General features: G+C 33.9%; 1 protein-coding gene across 1 annotated transcript; it reads right to left on the reverse strand.

The window, feature by feature from the left end:
* Positions 1–224: 224 nt before the first annotated feature.
* LOC136848484 (uncharacterized) lies at positions 225–2,469 on the reverse strand. Its single transcript, XM_067120762.1, has 3 exons — positions 2,403–2,469; positions 1,242–1,527; positions 225–598 (listed from the first exon to the last, which is right to left on the reverse strand). Exons 2-3 carry the CDS (start codon positions 1,523–1,525, stop codon positions 502–504), a joined length of 381 nt encoding a protein of 126 aa, XP_066976863.1. The 5' UTR covers positions 1,526–1,527; positions 2,403–2,469; the 3' UTR covers positions 225–501.
* Positions 2,470–19,004: the final 16,535 nt, after the last annotated feature.

Genomic DNA, 19,004 nt, shown 5'->3' on the forward strand with positions numbered 1-19,004 from the left:
CTCTCTCTCTCTCTCTCTCTTCGTTCCCAACAGTAATTCTAATCAGTACCTTTCAGTTTTTCAGTGTTTAAGCTGTACAGTTCAATGAGCGAGCTCTTTCTCTTTCCCGTTCATTTCTAAATAAACACTCTCCCCGGTTTTAGAGTGTTTAGATTGAATTGATGTCCTACTCTTCCAGAACAACTAGGGAAGCGAGTAATAAAGTCCCTTGCAGATTTAACTGAATTTCCAAGCATATCTATGAATACAAAAAACAACGCTAAAACCCATATACATAAATACATACATAGGTACACATAGATGTACATACCTACAGACAGAAATCTACAACTCTGAAGGCAAACTTCAGCCCGAGAAGTTAATGCAACTGGTTCCTGGCCGCTGGCACAGAAGGAAATCGAAAAAGGAGAGAGCAGAAAGATAAGACATTCGTCCAACATTTATTTTCGTCTTGTAAACAACCTCAGATTCGACCAAAGCGATGTAAGATGGTCATCTTCTTCAAACAGAACGGCTCCTCTCCTCTTGAGGTTTTTCCCATTTCTTGACGGAGGAAGCCAAGGCGTCCAAAACTTCGGTCAGAGGTTCCAGGGATCGACTGTAAATTGAAAAAAAAAAAAAAATCAAGATTGAGAGAAAGACTTTTTAATCACAGCCCACACCACACACGTGCACACATACACAAGCACACACAATATATATATATATATATATATATATATATATATATATATATATATATATATATATATATATATATATATATAAATACTATATGTTTATATATATATATATATATATAGATATATATTTATATATATATATATATATATATATATATATATATATATATATATATATATATATATATATATATATATATATATATAAACTGCCAATGACAATAACAGATTGGTTATTACACTGGCTTCAGGCCGCGTTTGTAAAGTTGGTCTTGCCACTGCTTGGATGGAAAGGCAACAAGAAGCCAGACGCTGTTAACAAGCCCCTTTAACACCACAGACACGACATGAGGTTACCCACTTCATCCAATATTTAACAAGACAGGGGTCTTTGTCTCAGTCATACTTTAGCTATTATTAAAGAACTAAAAATTGCTCTATTTGTTTAATCTAATGGCAGTTCATTTCAAAAATGACCAAGGCAGTCAACACCAACAGTGTATATGTGAAATATAACTCTTCAAGCCATTAACCTGAGCTGGCTTATCATCCACTTACCTTCCACGACCATCGTTCGCAAAACCCAAATGAACTTTGTTGTTTTCCCAGAAATCGGCGGCAGTGAAAGCTAGGCTCCTTGCGTAATTGGGATAGGATCTGTTGAAGAGGTCGATCAGGAATATGGCTGCCACTGTGGCCAGAGCTAGCCATCCTATGACCTTGAAGTCAAGGTTTTTGATGAGGTGCTGGAGGTTATACCCCTGGGCATAGTGCCTCAGGCTGAAGTCGCCCAGGCTCTGCTGCAGGTCGTAGATGATGGGGCTGACGGCGTTCGATGACATAGCTGCTGGCGTGTGAAAAACAAAAGATGGAATGAAATGAACTGATAAAGATATTGTCAGGTAATAATAATTTTTAGGGATATGTTAAACGAAGAAGAATTAAGGACAATGTAATGATACATCTGCATAGACCAATTGCATGGATTGTAATCATTATTTATAATAATTATTCATTCTGAATCAATTCTTTAATTAGTGCAGAAACTTTTGAAAATCTCAGATACCAAATGAATATAAAGAATCATTGGTATACTGACTTTTCATTTACGGTTCAGTAGTTACAAATATAAAAAAATCCTTATACTTACAACGGCAAAGTTATCCTGATATTGATTACTACTGAAGGCAGTTATTATGATGCTAATTACTGCTAAAGACAGTTATATAAAACGCTATTGAAAATTATTTGGAATAAGGGTTAATCCTATCAACAGTATGGTGTTGAGAAAGACTTGTCAAGATGTAAAGTAGTTTCACGAACTTTTTCATGTTAAAGTATAAAGACTCAGATAATTGCCATAACAGTTTTATAATCCAGTGCTGGATAAAATGCACAGCTGGAAATGTATTTCCCTCGACCTAATTTAGAGAGAGGTGTTCGTTGAAGGACAAAGAACATAATTCTAGATTCAGTCGCATAGAGATGCACATCAAGTGAGGAGAATGACTTCCAAGAAAAATAGAAATTCTAATTTTTTCTGAAAACTCTAAGGCAAAATCATTTATTCAAATAAAATCCACAGAACTTCATCTACAGAGAAAGTGTTTTTATTTATATATAAAAATTTAGCTATAGAAAATAATCTTTTTTTCCTAAATGACCAAATAACCTATGGATATCTCTCTATTTTTACATGTAAAAAGAAAAAGGTCTTACCTTATTTCGGACGGTGGGTGAAATATTCAGTCTAATTTCCCGCAGCGCGTTCCTTCCTCCATGGGTGCCACTGCACTGACAGGTTTTCCAGAGCCAATGTCCTTTATACCATGACTGGAATGAAAGGTATTACGCGCTCCAGTTGACATCCAACGCTCGATGAAGGTGGAATGATTTTGGTGTGCCGGCGGGAAAATAAAGGAAAAATAAAAAGATCGCATTTTCGATGTATACTGGCAGGAACGCACGCATTATGAAACGGTTTCTGTTTTGTCTTCTGCGCCACAATATATATATATATATATATATATATATATATATATATATATATATATATATATATATATATATATATATATATATATATATATATATATATATATATATATATATATATATATATATATATATATATGTATAGTATATATATATATATATATATAAATCTGTATTTTAGTATTCATACATGTATATATATATATATATATATATATATATATGAATACTAAAATACAGATTTATATATACATGTATATGTAGAAATGTAAGTGTTTCTTTGCATCAGTATAAAAATATAGATAATGTAAGATATTTTCTAACTCGCCAGAAAAGAGGTGTTTTCTATAAGAAACGTAAACTGATTCCTATTACAATAAATAGCCGTATCATAGCTGACGACTAGGATTAAAGTAAGAGAACAACAGTATTTAAATCAACATCAGTATGGAACATAAATTAGGCAGCAACTCCACCGATCAGTAGTCCCACAACATAAGACGGAATGAGTATCCACAGACTTTTTCCTCTTTGTAAGTCAAAGGGACATGTACTCTTCTTTTACATTTGCCGTCTTCCAGCTTGGGCCAGTGTTTTTTCCAGATTTGCCACTTTATAAGTATAGAGAATGAAGTTACACTTTCGTCAAAGCTCGGGACAGACCTTCTCTATCCCTATTTATATTGTGGCTCTTTTTGAAAATGTGGTTACTGGTACTAGTGTACGAATAACACGAACATAGGGTAGAAAAAGTATCACTGAACTATTAAAAGAATAACACGTACTTTTCAGGCTTCCTCAACTGTAGACTCTGGAATATACTGATATGGGTCTTGCAACTACATCCAGAGGTTGATGCTTAGGGATCACAAAAATAGCTTATAAGTCTGGTTTAAAGTCAGTGAGCCACACTGAAGCCTGAGAATAATATTAACATTACAGAATATTTAGAAATAAAATCACAGAGAGCCTTTATTTCTGTATTCGCCGACTCATATGACAAAATGATAATTAAACGAAGAATTCTGCGGAAAGCCTAAAAATTGGAATATGGAAATATTTAGCCAAACGAATACTTCCCCGGCACAAAAAAAAGTAGATGCATGAAAAAACGGAAGAGAAAATTATCAAAAATTAAACGAATACTGGAAAATATTTTGGTATTAAAAGAGCCACAATTTTCTTTCCAACTAAACGATTCCAGATTTATCATTTCGTTGTTTTGATTCGGAATCTGCTTATTTCTCTTATTTTCTCAATTTAACGGGAAATGTTTTTTTAATAAATATATACTGAATGTCAGTGGATATAATTTGTTTTTCCAAATCTAATATCTTGCCGGAAGATTATAGTGATTTTCAGTTAACTATTAACAGTACATCATTTCATCAGCAATTGCTGCTATATCTATTCATACATACGTATACAAGCACACACAAAATATGTATATGTAAATATATATATATATATATATATATATATATATATATATATATATATATATATATATATATATATATATATATATATATATATATATATATATATATATATATATATATATATATATATATATATTGATAGAAATAAAGGCTGTCAATTTATAGAAATACAGGCTGTCAATTATTACACAAAATTATTTGAGTTTTACTTCCACGACTGATCGTTCGTGGGTGAAAATGAAGAAATAACGCATCGAATTTCATAAACTGGCTGATATCAGAAGGATAATAAACCTGAATTTTCTTTTCCTTTAAGTAACACCACACATCACGCCCACACATTTTTTCATGGAACAGCGAACGAAAATGGTGTAATTACGAGAACATTTCCCAAGCAGTGCGGCTCCATTGAAACTATAGTTACACGTTCTTGGCCAAAGTGCCAAATTCTTTCTACCTAATAAGGAAAAGTCGACGAAAAGTAGCTTCTTATGCAATAATCACATTAATTCCCTCAGTAATGACACTACTTAGCCGCATTTTACTCGCAATGAGTGTTAATATTCCGGTACAGCAACGAAAGAAAATCTTGAAACTTTATTCACAGATCCTAAATAACAAGAGGCAAAGCAAATCCACTTTTAGGGCTCATAATATCTCGTCACAATGAGGCCCGTAGTACTTGGGGGTAATTTAATGCTCTCCGCGAAGACAAGTCAGTCCCTGTAATTACTTAGCGAAAATGACTTGCCTCACGAAACAGTTACGTGGGGGGAAATCTGCCTCTGTGAAAATCGTCTTCCAGTTTCATTTTTAATTTCTCCAGACATGACAAGGACATGCCGCTTTCCTCGGATAAAAACTAACAGAAAATAGGTTAATTATGAAAGCTGACTAGAAAAATTCTTGAATTGATAACCTCTTGACATATCAAATGTTTTATGAGAGAGAGAGAGAGAGAGAGAGAGAGAGAGAGAGAGAGAGAGAGAGAGAGAGAGAGAAATACTTAATAATTGATAGCTTCACCTGGCGAAGTGCGGATTATCTCACCTAAGACCATTCATCCGTAATTTCAGTGTTATATAGTACACAATTTGACGATGAATTTGTAGCTCCCGTCTGTCATTATTTCCTTAATCTATATTTTCCTCTTCTAATATCCACTGTCATTTAAGAGCCCCAAAATTCTACTAATCAACCGGTAGCCTACATGATTTAATCTTTAGATCAACAGAATTTCAATTCCATGCCCCATTTTGAACCCCGAATCTTTTGATCAGAATCTTTTGATCTATTCCCTGAGAGAGAGAGAGAGAGAGAGAGAGAGAGAGAGAGAGAGAGAGAGAGAGAGAGAGAGGGTGGGCGCGTGGGCGAGACGTTTGCTTATTTGAGGCTGACTCGACTTGAGCTACACGCACGACTGGGAAATTTTTGGAGCCAGTGATCGGCGATTTCATTGAAGCGATCAACAATTGGCAACAATAGTTTTTTTTTTTTTTTTTCCTCGACCTAATTGACATTAAGCAAGAGCCACTTAGGTGAAATGAGTCCTGATGTCCCCCGTGCGGCCTTCACTTGTTGATGTCATTTCAATTCTTTATTCTTTTTTTCGCCTGTAGGTACATTATCCGTTTCTGATCATTTTTTATCTTTTCTTATAAATTTGGATTTGTCATTGAGTTCTTTGTTTCCGTTTCTTTTGTTCGTTTCTTTGCGTTAATTTGTTTCACAGAATTAATGCCACTCAAAAGATACTGAAGATCAAAATGTCACAGATGAATTTCTGTTCATTATCGCGGTTTGATATTCGTTTGAGGTGTTGAGGTCGATTTGAATCCCACGAGATTTTAGGTTTCTTTTATATTAACATTTTAAAATGTTATTTTTTTTTTTTTTTTTTTGTTACTCTTGGCCCCCTTGTTTTTAACTGACGAGTCAGAGAGAAGTTTTCCTAATATAGTAAAAATGTTTGAGTAAAGCGTTTTCCATTCCAGAGAAATAAAACGGTTAGAGGAACCCGTCTCCCATTTTAATGAATAATATAAAAGGGTTCCAGTGTTTTCCATTCCAAAAAAAAAGTACAAAAACACCAAAGTAAAGTGTTTTTCATACCCAAAATATCCTAAATACATTAGAAGAAAGTGTTTCATTTTACCAAATCCCATGAGAAGGTGAGAGGGAAAATGTTCTCCGTGACAAATGCAGCATAAAAAAAAAAGTTAAGAGTTAAAGACTCTAAACTCCGAAAATGTCCTAAAAATTTGAGAGAGCGAAGAATTTTCCGGCTCAAAATCGGCGTAAATGATTTTATCCCACATATCATCCATTTTCAGCTTCACGCTCGACAACTATGTTATCTGCGTTAAAAATCGTGGCGGTTCTTTCATGAACTATGCAAAGCAAGTTAGCGCGCTTTGGCATTTTTATAAAGCACCTGCGGGGCGAATGAGGAAGGGTCTCATTTTATTTTCCATTTTTTTTTCTGTCGCTCCAGGCGCTTCTAAGTAATGAGAACTTTGCTCTCCGTTTGGCTGGAAGTTCGAGTGAAACTAGGTCTATGTTGTTCAACTTTAGTCAATGAAATTTATGGTCTTAACTTTGTAGACTTCCCGCGGCGAGATTATTACACTATTTTCTTATGAAGTCAGCGCAAAATATCAATTCTGATGAGACTGACTTTGATATGCAATCGATGATGTCTTGTCATTCACTCCAATAACATGAAAATAGTCTTCAAACGCTGTGTAAGGTATTATATAAGGAATTAAATTCTTTAAAAGCTCTACCTATTTAGTAAAATATTAGACGCCATCCCGTTCAAAAATGCTGAATAACAGGAAAATGTATATGGATCCGGCTATAAAGCCTTTTCCAATAATCTCCGAGAAAAGTATCACGGAAATTAAATTAATTATATATATATATATATATATATGTGTATGTATGTATGTATGTATGTATGTATGTATGTATGTATGTATGTATGTATGTATGTATGTATGTATATATATATATATATATATATATATATATATATATATATATATATATATATATATATATATATATATATATATATATATGTGTGTGTGTGTGTGTGTGTCAATGTATATATGTGTGTGTGTGTGTGTGTGTGTAGGTCAATGTCTTTTTCTGACGATAAATACAAGGACAGAGAATTTATTATGTCATTCCGTTCATACATCTTTAATACTACTTAGAGAAAACACTGACCACCAAACATTGTAAGAAATTAAGGAAATACAACACAGTGCAACAACAGCAAAAAGATATGCCGTACCCCCCCCCCTCCCCATAATAAAACATATGAGACTGGCATAGAAGTATCAAAGAACAACATTTTTCTAAAGGCACGGGTGAATGATTTACGAGTATCAATAAAATGCTTATCCACCACGAAGCTACCCGAGTAGAATTCTAAGAGGTTCAATGATGTTTTCCTGATCCACTTCGTTGCAGTATTAACAGGCCATGTGGAGTAGGAGTAATGCATTTGTAACAGTCATGAGAATGTTTTAAATGAGCAGAACAAATTCCAAATGCGTATAGCCTTTGAAATCACAAGAATACACAAATATATTTTGGAACACGACAGAAACTTCTTTTATTCGTCTTTTTTTTTATGATGTATTTAAAGAACTTGATATGTTGCTTTTATGAATAAATTTAGCCTGTGAAACATATTGAAACAATTATGACGTCAACTGACCACACAGAATTAAGATTCATGTGTATATCATTCATTTGCATAAATGTTTTTTCATGAAATTTAAGACGGATCACGTCAACGTGTTCCTAAGCGATGTAGGAGATAACCGACAAAGGTCCGTAAAACTTTGATTTTGTTTAAGTAAGGCAAGATTATTTCTAATGTAATTTATAATATTTCTATGTAAGATAATGTATCATTAGTTTTTAATTAATTTTCTAGGTAAAATAATGCATCGTTAGTTTTTAAATACGTAGCTCCGATGGTCTATATATCTGATAAATTGATTATTTCAAATCTTAAGTGACTGGGCAATTGAAAGTTTCAAATGATAACATACCACTCAAGCGACCTTCTAGTAAGGAAGAGCCAGGGTCTTTATGAATAACAATTATTCGTCATACAAAATATTTATGAATAGTCGTAGATAATAATTCCGCTTTGATAACAATCATTAATTGTTCTCCTAATCCATAAAGAATATAAATATTTTTTGGTGTTAGGTCTTAATTTACGAAGCAGGAAGTCCTGACGATAACTTAAACTATCAGAAACGGGGCAAATGTAGCCCTATGGACAATTTCATCTTTAGAGATACTGGAAAATCAGTTCAGCCAATAACATGAGTTTCCGAAGGACTAACAGACTGTATCCCCATTCACCCCAACAGCACATTATCTTACAAAGGACTAAAAGGATAGTTTCACCATCAATGCCAGTTTCTTACGGAATGACATCAATAGTCCCAGTGAACACAGTCCATTTTCAAGGAGCCAGTATCAAATACCACCATCACCATTTTCATCCTCCAAAAAACACAGCGTTTAAATAAACTTTAAAAGTACTGATTAGATTTAGCTCCCGCGCCGATATAAACATCCAAAACGATTGAAAACAAACAATCCTTCACTTCAGCATTACCAACATCAGAGGGACCATTAAAAAAAAAGTAGTCTTTACAGCAAAGGTCACGGGTCATGCGAGTTCAGAAGAGCTCTCTAAATAAATTACCCAATTCCATTAACTCCGCACTGCTGAAAAAGTAAATGTCGCTATTCGCCGGGTGAATAAAAGATAAGCGACTCCCTTTGTCAATCAACAGCCGAAATTTTGGCATCATAAGGCGAATGTCACTACATGTTCATCAGGAATTCCTTTGCGTTCCCGAAAACTTTTATGTCTCTTGCTCGCCTCTCGGGTACTTTTATAGGTAGTGCGATGATAATTATTATTGCTTTTTAAGGGAGATGTGAACAAGTTTAGTTTATGATACGCATACGCGCACATGCAGACACATACGCGTTTTGTACGTAAATACAATACACGCGCTAACGTATATATATATATATATATATATATATATATATATATATATATATATATACACACATATATGTATATATATACATATATATATATATATATATATATATATATATATATATTATATTTGTATCTGTATATATATACATATATATACATGTATGTATATACTGTACATATACATGGACATATATATATATATATATATATATATATATATATATATATATATATATATATATGTATATGTATGTATCTGTATATATATATATATATGTATGTAGTATATATATAAAACCGTAACTGTTGCAAAGCGTCCATTCTGATGTGACAAATAAAATAAGGCTTCAATGCGACAAATACGATAACTTTTACCAGAGGCCTTCTGCTATGAGAGATTACGCGTGAAGTTCAGCTCCAGCGATAGTATTTCTCACATAATCAGTACTTTACAACCGAGTCCACTTAATTATCTTTGGTGTTGTGTGTATGTTTTTTCATTGACTCTTCTATACACCTTTCCCCCTTAGGGGAGTGTCCAACTTAGATTCACCATACAGAGTAACGTTATTGCCAAAGAATCCTAAGATTTATCAAGGAGACAGGAATAAAAATCAAAGATGATTAAGTGGAGTCGGTTGAAAAGGTGCTAATTTAAGTGAGAAATACCATCGCTGGAACTGAACTTCACTCGTAACCTCTCGCAGTAGAAGGCCCCAGTAAAAGGTATCGTATTTGTCGCATTAAAGCCTCATTTTATTTGTCACATCAAAATGGACGCTTTTCAACAGTTACGGACATGAAACGACGATAAAAATGAAAGTATCGTTCTCCTTCCCTTCCGATGGAGGTACGGCGTTTTACTGGCCATAAAAGGCACGAGTACTAAATCTGATGGAGTGCTAGGCCTTTTGGGTGGGATTTAAAGTAGGCCTATCAGGGCAATGCCTTACGAAATGTCATTTTTGAAGTCGTTCTTCTGAGTTATACTCGCTTCTGAATGGTCGTTAAACACAGGACAATGTCCAGGGAAAAGACTTTACAGAAAACAGACTATACCCAATCGTCCAATTAAGATGACTGATAGGTCTTAGGAATTCTTGCGCATGTGAAGTTCAGTTTTCACTGAGGAGCTGTAAAAAACAAAAAGTAATTTGTTCAGTCGCAGTGTGGTAAGGTGTGGAAGGGTGTAGGTCTGGTGTGGACCTGCAGATCCACGTCCGACCGATATGATTTACTCAGCAGAAAACAGCAGTGGGGATTTAAATGATATTTCAGATTTTTTATACACAATATATATATATATATATATATATATATTATATATATATATATATATATATATATATATATATATATAGAGAGAGAGAGAGAGAGAGAGAGAGAGAGAGAGAGAGAGAGAGAGAGAGAGAGAGTAGAGAGAGATGTATATATACAGTATATATATATATATATATATATATATATATATATATATATATATATATATATGTATGTATGTATATGTGTATGTATGTATTTGAATGGGTGTATTTGAATATGTGAGCCTATGTTGTGTGTTCGTGAGTATGTTCTACATGAAAGCGCCAACCCATATCTTCATTATTTTCAACAAAATATATTCCTATTTAATAAAAAAAAAATATGGTTACAGACAATTCACAATGAACTCTCAATAATTTAATTCGAGATTCTTTTGATGTGCATTTTTTATCATCATAACAACACCGCAACAAATATATACTTAAAAAAATTACTATCAGACCAACACATCAGATACCGTTCCTTTGTTCATTCAGACGCAACGCAATGAACGAACCTACCTTCCATTGAAAGCGCCACGTCGAGCATACTTACGATCCATCTCTCACGAACTGCGACGGAGAATCTCATCCGACATTCAATCAGGACAGCGCATCAGATATCGCCAAATCTTCCATGAGAGTATCACTTCATCTGTTCCCATTGTCATTCATCAATAGCTCTCTCCCCCAAAAGCCCGGGATCGTTCATTATGCGTGGGTAGCGTCGCTCGATAATTCCGGGCAATGATTAAAATGCAACGCTCGTTGTCAAAGGAGGTTTGCCTTCTCGGCTATTAAATCTGGTCGCCCACATGATAACTCGTTTCTCGCTGTGGAGTGCTGTTGTTGTTGTTGTTCTTGTTGTTGTAGATCGTGTTGCTTTTGTTGTTCTGACCTCGGTTAACCCGCACAATGTTGTAGATTGGGGCTTGAATTAGGAGGACAATAAGATCAGGATGTTGCAGCGAGAGCTCCATTGCGTCACCCATGTGGCTGTACTAGGCAATGTACGAAATAATAATAATAATAATAATAATAATAATAATAATAATAATAATAATAATAATAATAATAATATACGCTTCTGCTCATCAAAAACACTGCTAAATTCTTTGTTTTTTTTTTTCGCTAACATGTTTGAAGCTGAGCTAAAACAATCACAGTTAATGAGACTTGTAAGAATGCAGGTCTGTTATTATTATTATTATTATTATTATTATTATTATTATTATTATTATTATTATTATTATTATTATTCATCTTTGAAAAAAATATGTGAAAAATGCATCGTTCGCCAAGATGGAAATGGACGCCGTAAACCGGAGATGAGTGAAAATTTGTATTTTGACATATAATGGAATATATTACAAAGTAAGATATTTCATTTAAACTATAACGTATAACAAAATTGTAAAATTATGAATGTGATACACATTACCATGGACACACATGCATGACCACTGGATACATCCGGATACATACCAAGTAGTTTCCACATCGTTTGTTTACTATTATCCTCATCAAAATTTAAACAGACAACAGAGTTCAACAATAAATGTTAATAGGGAGGAATCTGGAGACTGGAGCTAGCGAGGACAATCGAAGAAAAAGACAATAAAAACAAAATCCACAAGAACGTCTTTACTTTTGAATAGCTTTATTATTCTTAGAAATTTCATAGAGTTTTATTCTCAAGAAGGAATCATGATGCTGAAATCTATTGCAACAGTTCATTATAAATCTGGAATAAAACAGTCGTATTTTAAAACTTTGAGAATGATAAGGAATGCTTTCAACAGAACTTTTCTTTTTATCACGACTGCATGACAGTTAGGTCAGGTTAAGTATCTTCCTATAAATACAAAAAAAAAACATAATAAAAAAGAGTGTCTTCCCCAAAATAATAAAACTAATAAAAAACTAAATGGAAGTCTGTATGTTCATACGACACAAGTCCGCCTAAGATATTGTACGCAGGAAAGCACGGGACTTGCACAAGGTCAGATTGAATATTAAAAACCGAACAGCAAATAATTAATTAAAGAAAATCAAAATGTCAAACTAAAAAGATAAATATAACGAAACTGGTTAAATAAGTCTGCAGAGGATGAGACAAAGGCACCGCCACGCGAGCTTCCATGTTGCCACGTCTGCAATTTTTGCTCGGATTGGCTTGGCTCGGAATTTATTTCTCTTTATAAATTTCCAGTGTCTCCTCGTTAAGGGGAAAGAGGCAGTCTCTTCTGGGTTTTAAAAGCAGCAGTCTGCTGTTGTTAGGTAAATTCGATGGACGAGACCAGACTGCAATTTTCTCCTCGCAAATTCTGTCCCTCGCGTCTGAAGGAAATTTTTGTGGTTCGGAAGGGGAAGGCATATATATATATATATATATTTATGATAGCAGCTTTGTTAGCTAATGGTGGATATGCATATATATATATATATATATATATATATATATATATATATATATATATATATATATATATATATATATATATATATATATATATATATATATATATATGTATGTATATATATATATGTGTGTGTGTGTACACACACATATATATATATATATATATAATATGATCCATATATATATATATACCAGCTCCAAAAAAATACAAATGATCCAAAATTGTCCTTAATGAAGACATATCCTACTTAATTAAAGACTGTTCATGAACGAATACCTGTCTTAATAAAGATTAAAGCTTTTAGATCACCTCGTGTCTCATGCACCAAGCTTTAGAGATTTGCTCAGTATAAAGCGTGTATTATAATGATAGGCAACTGATTCAAGTATTTTAAAAAAGAATTGAAAAATGATTCGCTGCTTTCAAAGTTGTATTTGGAGTTTGACAGATATTTCATCCACCTCCTGTGTCAACTGCAAAATCTTCACGCCCCCGCAAAGTGTAGGAGATCGCCTGTGCCAAAAATAAATACATTAATTAATAAATTATAAGACCAATACCAGTCAGTTTGTCATTTAAAGGAATGGTTTCAAAGTTACCAAAGGAATCGTACATGAAACCTAGACAGAAGGATATTCAGCATTTGGTTTTTGTGGGTCTGTCTCCACGAACGCATGCCTCTTTTCATGCAAAGTTGTGAAAGTTTGCAATCATGGTCCTCCCATTTTCACAAATTCGCGAACATTGTGAGAGTGCAAAATCATTAGACTGAAATTTTGGCCTGGTCACTGACAACCTCGCCAACTTTAATTGACAGCCACAGATTCCTCGTGGAAGTTGCAAAAGTGGACCAATTTGCAACTGCCTGCTGGATGCAATCGTTTGGGAGGAAAAGATGGACGTGCATTCACAATATATATATATATAATATATATATATATATATATATATATATATATATATATATATATATATATATGTATATATATATATATATATATAAATGCACACACACATATGTATACATATATACATGTATACATATACACATATATAGAGATAGTCAGATAGATAGATAGATATGTGGGTGCCTGTGTGTGCATGCATTTTTTCAACCATAGGCCATTTCCATAACTGCGGTATAACTCACGAAAAACATTAGCCGCTACTTTTTCCTCACAAAATATTCATCAGCAGCATGCCAAACACCCTTATACTCAATGCATAGTGTGTCTCTATGTAGCACACAGTCTTACGTTTACTAAATATTAACTCTACAAACTTTTTGTCTAGTTTCCATTCTTCCACCCACCTTGTTTACATTCATTGTCATATCTTCATAATTTTCATTTAACCTCATAGCCTTAATCTTGTTTACACTTATTCTGAAATTTTCTCAGTCACTAGATTCTGTAATATTTCTTCAATATCCTGCTAACCGTATGGTATCATTTGCAAACATCCATTCCACATTCCAATTACGAACATCTCTTATTTCACAATTTTGCTCCCAAGACGTATATCCTTTCTCTAATTTCTCTCTTCACTCTGTTCTTAATTGTATTAAACATCCATGGATAAATTTATACATATGCATTCGTTATTCAAAGGTCGAAATCATTTTACAAGTGAAAGTATCATTTGTATAATGGAGGTATTTAGCACCATGCATTAATCGTGTCTTCTGAAAGACTTTAAACTAACTCATCCAATAACAATATACTATAAACAAATATATAGTATAAAGTATACCATACTGTACAGCACACCTATTTCACACTTTTGGAAACACGGATATACAAGACCTAGAGTCAGCTGAATTGTGCAAAACACCTGGCATGCAAGAATGTATAATCTATACATCAAGAAGATGATTAAGCAGTTACTTTGTGAAGAAGAGTCAAATCTCTAAATAAATAAAACTGATTGCTGAACTTTTAAAGACAAACGAAATTATTCCCTTAACATAATTTCGTAATGTATGTTTTATGCAACTACATATCGACCAAAGTCATGATTTAATTAAAATCTCTCTCTCTCTCTCTCTCTCTCTCTCTCTCTCTCTCTCTCTCTCTCTATATATATATATATATATATATATATATATATATATATATATATATATATATATATATATATATATATATATATATATATATATATATATATAAATGCCCATATATAAAACACATATGTATGTATATATATATATGAAGATAAAACCATAAAACACTGTATTTCAACCATATATTTCGAGCACTTCCTTCTATGCCCCTGTTCACTGGTAAAATATGGACAGATAATAGATACAAGGGTATATATGCTAAACATACGTAGGTGTGGCTGTAAGTCTCGTTGGCGAGCAGGTGGCCATTGACCCAGGAAGGATGGAAATTAAAGTATTCCCTTGTGATTTTTGGCTTCGTTAGCTCCGATCTGGAGATGCGTCTGGTGGTCGTGTTTTCTGAAACACCTTCTTGAGAAGAGGCCTGAGGATTAACTCGTCGATGTCATCCAATTTCCAGTGTCCTCCTGACAGGTTCATATTGTTGGTTTGATTGATGATAGCAGATTCCAGCATCTTCCTTTTGCATGGACAACTACTTTTGAAAACCAGCTCTGACCCACTCCAGTTTATGGTATGGCCTTTATCCCTGATGTGTAGGAAAATCCCCAAACTCTCTGAAGCATATCACACTGATCTTTTGTGCTCTATTATTCTTTGCAAGATGGACCTACCCGTCACCCACAAGTAAATCTCATTACAATTGCTTCACGAAATCATGTAAACTCCTGCTTCTTCCCCTTTTTTATTTAAGTATACGTCAATGAGTGAGCTCCCGATGGATTTGGGATAATGGAAAATAAAAGGATTATTAGACCTGAGATGTTCTGTAGCTTTTTGGATGTTTTCGTTGTACAAAAGCTTTATTTTGTCATTAAAATCTATTTGTCTGTTGTGAATTGGACCTCTGTAGTATATTTTGTTCACTTTGTTAATAGCCTTCTTAATAATATGTGGTGGATAGAGCAGTTGCATTAGGTGTTGGCGGATCATGTTGAATTCTTAATCTAGGTATCCATTTGAACATAAGTCCCCTGAGGAATAGGTTGCACCCTACCATGATCTTTACGGAGACATCGTGGTAGCTAAGGATATGAATGTAAGAAACAGCGAAAGTGGGTTTCCTATATACTGTGAAAGCATACCTGTTCTGTTCTCTTAAGATGAGTATGTCTATAAGCGGCAATTTTCCGTCCTTTTCCCATTTTGTTTTGAATTTTATGGTCGGAACTAGCGAATTTAGTCTATTAAAAAAATTCATTGAAGTCTCCCCAGCTACTGTCCCAAAAAGTAAAAATATCATCTACGTATCTAAGCCAGATCAAATTACGGGGTTTAATAGGCGACAAAATTTCTGTTTCGAAATATTCCATGTACAGGTTTGATAGAAGGCGGGGGGGGGATTGACCATGCTACAGCCAAGTTTTTGTTTGTGAAAATTACCATTTAAAGAAAACACATTATTAGTTACACAGAGATTGATTGGTTTTAGAGTTTTATCGATGCCAAGAGAAAATGGTCTTCATATGGCTGTAACTTACTCTTTAGAAAAGACAACACGTCGGCGATCGGGACTTTGGTAAGTAATGACTCGACGTCTAGACTGAGCAATTTGATTTTATTAGAGGTGGTATTTAAACTGTTAATTTTTTTTATAAAATCCTCTGAATGTTTGATGTGGGAGAATGAGAAGGCTCCTAGAAAGGGAGATAATAGATCTTCAAGCCATTTTGATAATTTACACATGAAAGAACCCCTACTAGATATTATAGGGAGTAAAGGAATCCCATCTTTATGTGTTTTTGGGAGGCCGTAAAAAGAGGGGAGAGAGGGGTTGATTGTCTTGAATGCCTCTAGTAACTCTATGTTCTTCTTATTAACTCCTATGGTTCTGACTGACCTGTTAAACTGGGCAGCAATATTTGTTGTGGGATCTTTCGTTAATTTGTCATAGGTCTCCGCATCGTTTAAAAGTTCTTGAACTTTATTGATGTACGCCTCATCTAAGAGAACTATTTTCCCGTCTTTGTCAAATTTTGCGATTATGATATCCTCCCTTTTCCTCAAGTTAACTAATGCATTTTGGAATCTTTTTGGGAGTGAATTTCTGTTGTTATTTTGCTCCAAGATAAATGCCTTGGAGCAAAATAACAACAAAAATTCACAGCCAAAAAGATTCCAAAATGCCTTGAGACAAGCATTTTTTTGTCATAAACAATGCTTATATGCATGTCACATGAGTTTCCCAGCTGTTGCATCATTCATCCACAAACTTATGTTGAAATATCTTGTGTCTGAAATGGGATGAAGTTAGAGCTTTTATTAGCTCCCATAAGATCGCTGTTCACATTTTTTATTTCTTTTATTCTTTTTGTTGAACTAGATGGTTGAGTATGTTGTCTATTTAAGTCATGTTCAGAATAAATCAATATGTTCGGTAACCTAGTTTCAAGTGACCGATCTAATTAAGTTAATTATCTGCCTTTCTTGGTAAATTTTAGCCTCAATTAATAGGATTAAGTGGGTCTTAGGTGAAGCAAGGCTATATGAATCACAGTAATTAATAATTAAACTCATCAGTCGAATGACCCACGTAACAATATATATATATGAATGATATATATATATATATATATATATATATATATATATATATATATAGAGAGAGAGAGAGAGAGAGAGAGAGAGAGAGAGAGAGAGAGAGAGAGAGAGAGAGAGAGAGAGAGAGAGAGAGAGAGAGGTATAAATGTATACACTTTTCCTCCCTTTCCCACCCCCCATCCAGTATTTCCCAATCTTTTTCTATTTCACAAGTGAGATAACCCCCTCTAATTCACGTAACAAAGTTCCAAAAACTGCAAGGTAATTTGCATGACAAAGCAGCCTGATGTCAGGATAATGCTACGCGGAATCTGTGTTGATTTTTCGAAATCCCATAACCGCACCACCAAACTAAACATCGTCGCTGATGACCAAGTCATGACGCAGACAAATTTGTTGATTCACTTTGCAACAGCACAAGAGTCTGCTTCCCTATCGCTTAGTGTCTGGTTTGGAATCTGTGACCAAGCCGGGATGATAAAGATGTGAATTGAGCCTCTTGCAAATATATGTGTTTGCACGTTCTGTGCAAATGATAGTCGAGCATACATCAGGTAAATAATAATACGAACTAAGAGGAATGTGCAACTGTCTGCCCTCATAATATCATCTCTCTTATTCCCTGAACGCTGCCAAATCAGATATTCTCTGTTTGACTTTCCCGTTTCTGTTCGCACTTTCCTTTCTCTTTTGTTTCACTGATTGCAAAGATTTCATCTTCTTCCCTTCGAACATAATTATGTAATTATGTACTATCATATCATAAGCTGTTACTCAGATATACATTATAGAGAACTTCAAGGCTAGATAACCTTTTCTCCTTTATTGTCTTGTAAACTACAAATGATGTAATCATGTATGATAAAACATTATGTCAATACTTTACAAACATTCATTATTTTGTTCGTAATGGAGCAGAACATAAAGTAATCAGATATATGCAAATTTAAATTCTGGCCAAACACTTTCCTCGAAAACATATATTTTCCTGGTTAATAATTTATGCATACAGATTTCTTTCATACATAGCAGATGTATTTCATAAATTCCGAAACTGTACCGAATTTCCTTTATCCGACACAATACATCACTTTAATCATGCAATAGATTGCAAAAACCCCTACAGATTTTTGTATTAACTCCTCTGCAAGAGCTGTGATTAACTGAACACATTAATAAAATGAATATGGATTTCCCTCATACGTTATTCTGAATGTCCTAAATAAAAGTGATTTTTATAAAAATATCAAACCGGATTACAAACTCTAAGGGGAAAAATCCGGCAATGCTCATGACGAAATATCATATTTCTGGCTCTGAAACGCGCGTGGAAATGATAATAATCATTAGTACGCAAAAAAGGGAGATAGACAGAGGGAGAGGGAGGGGGTGATAAGAGAGAGAGAAGAGGAAAGGGGGAAAAGGGAGAGAGAGAGAGAGA

Source organism: Macrobrachium rosenbergii, chromosome 19, assembly GCF_040412425.1.
Source record: "Macrobrachium rosenbergii isolate ZJJX-2024 chromosome 19, ASM4041242v1, whole genome shotgun sequence".
In the NCBI taxonomy this organism is placed as follows: Eukaryota; Metazoa; Arthropoda; class Malacostraca; order Decapoda; family Palaemonidae; genus Macrobrachium; species Macrobrachium rosenbergii.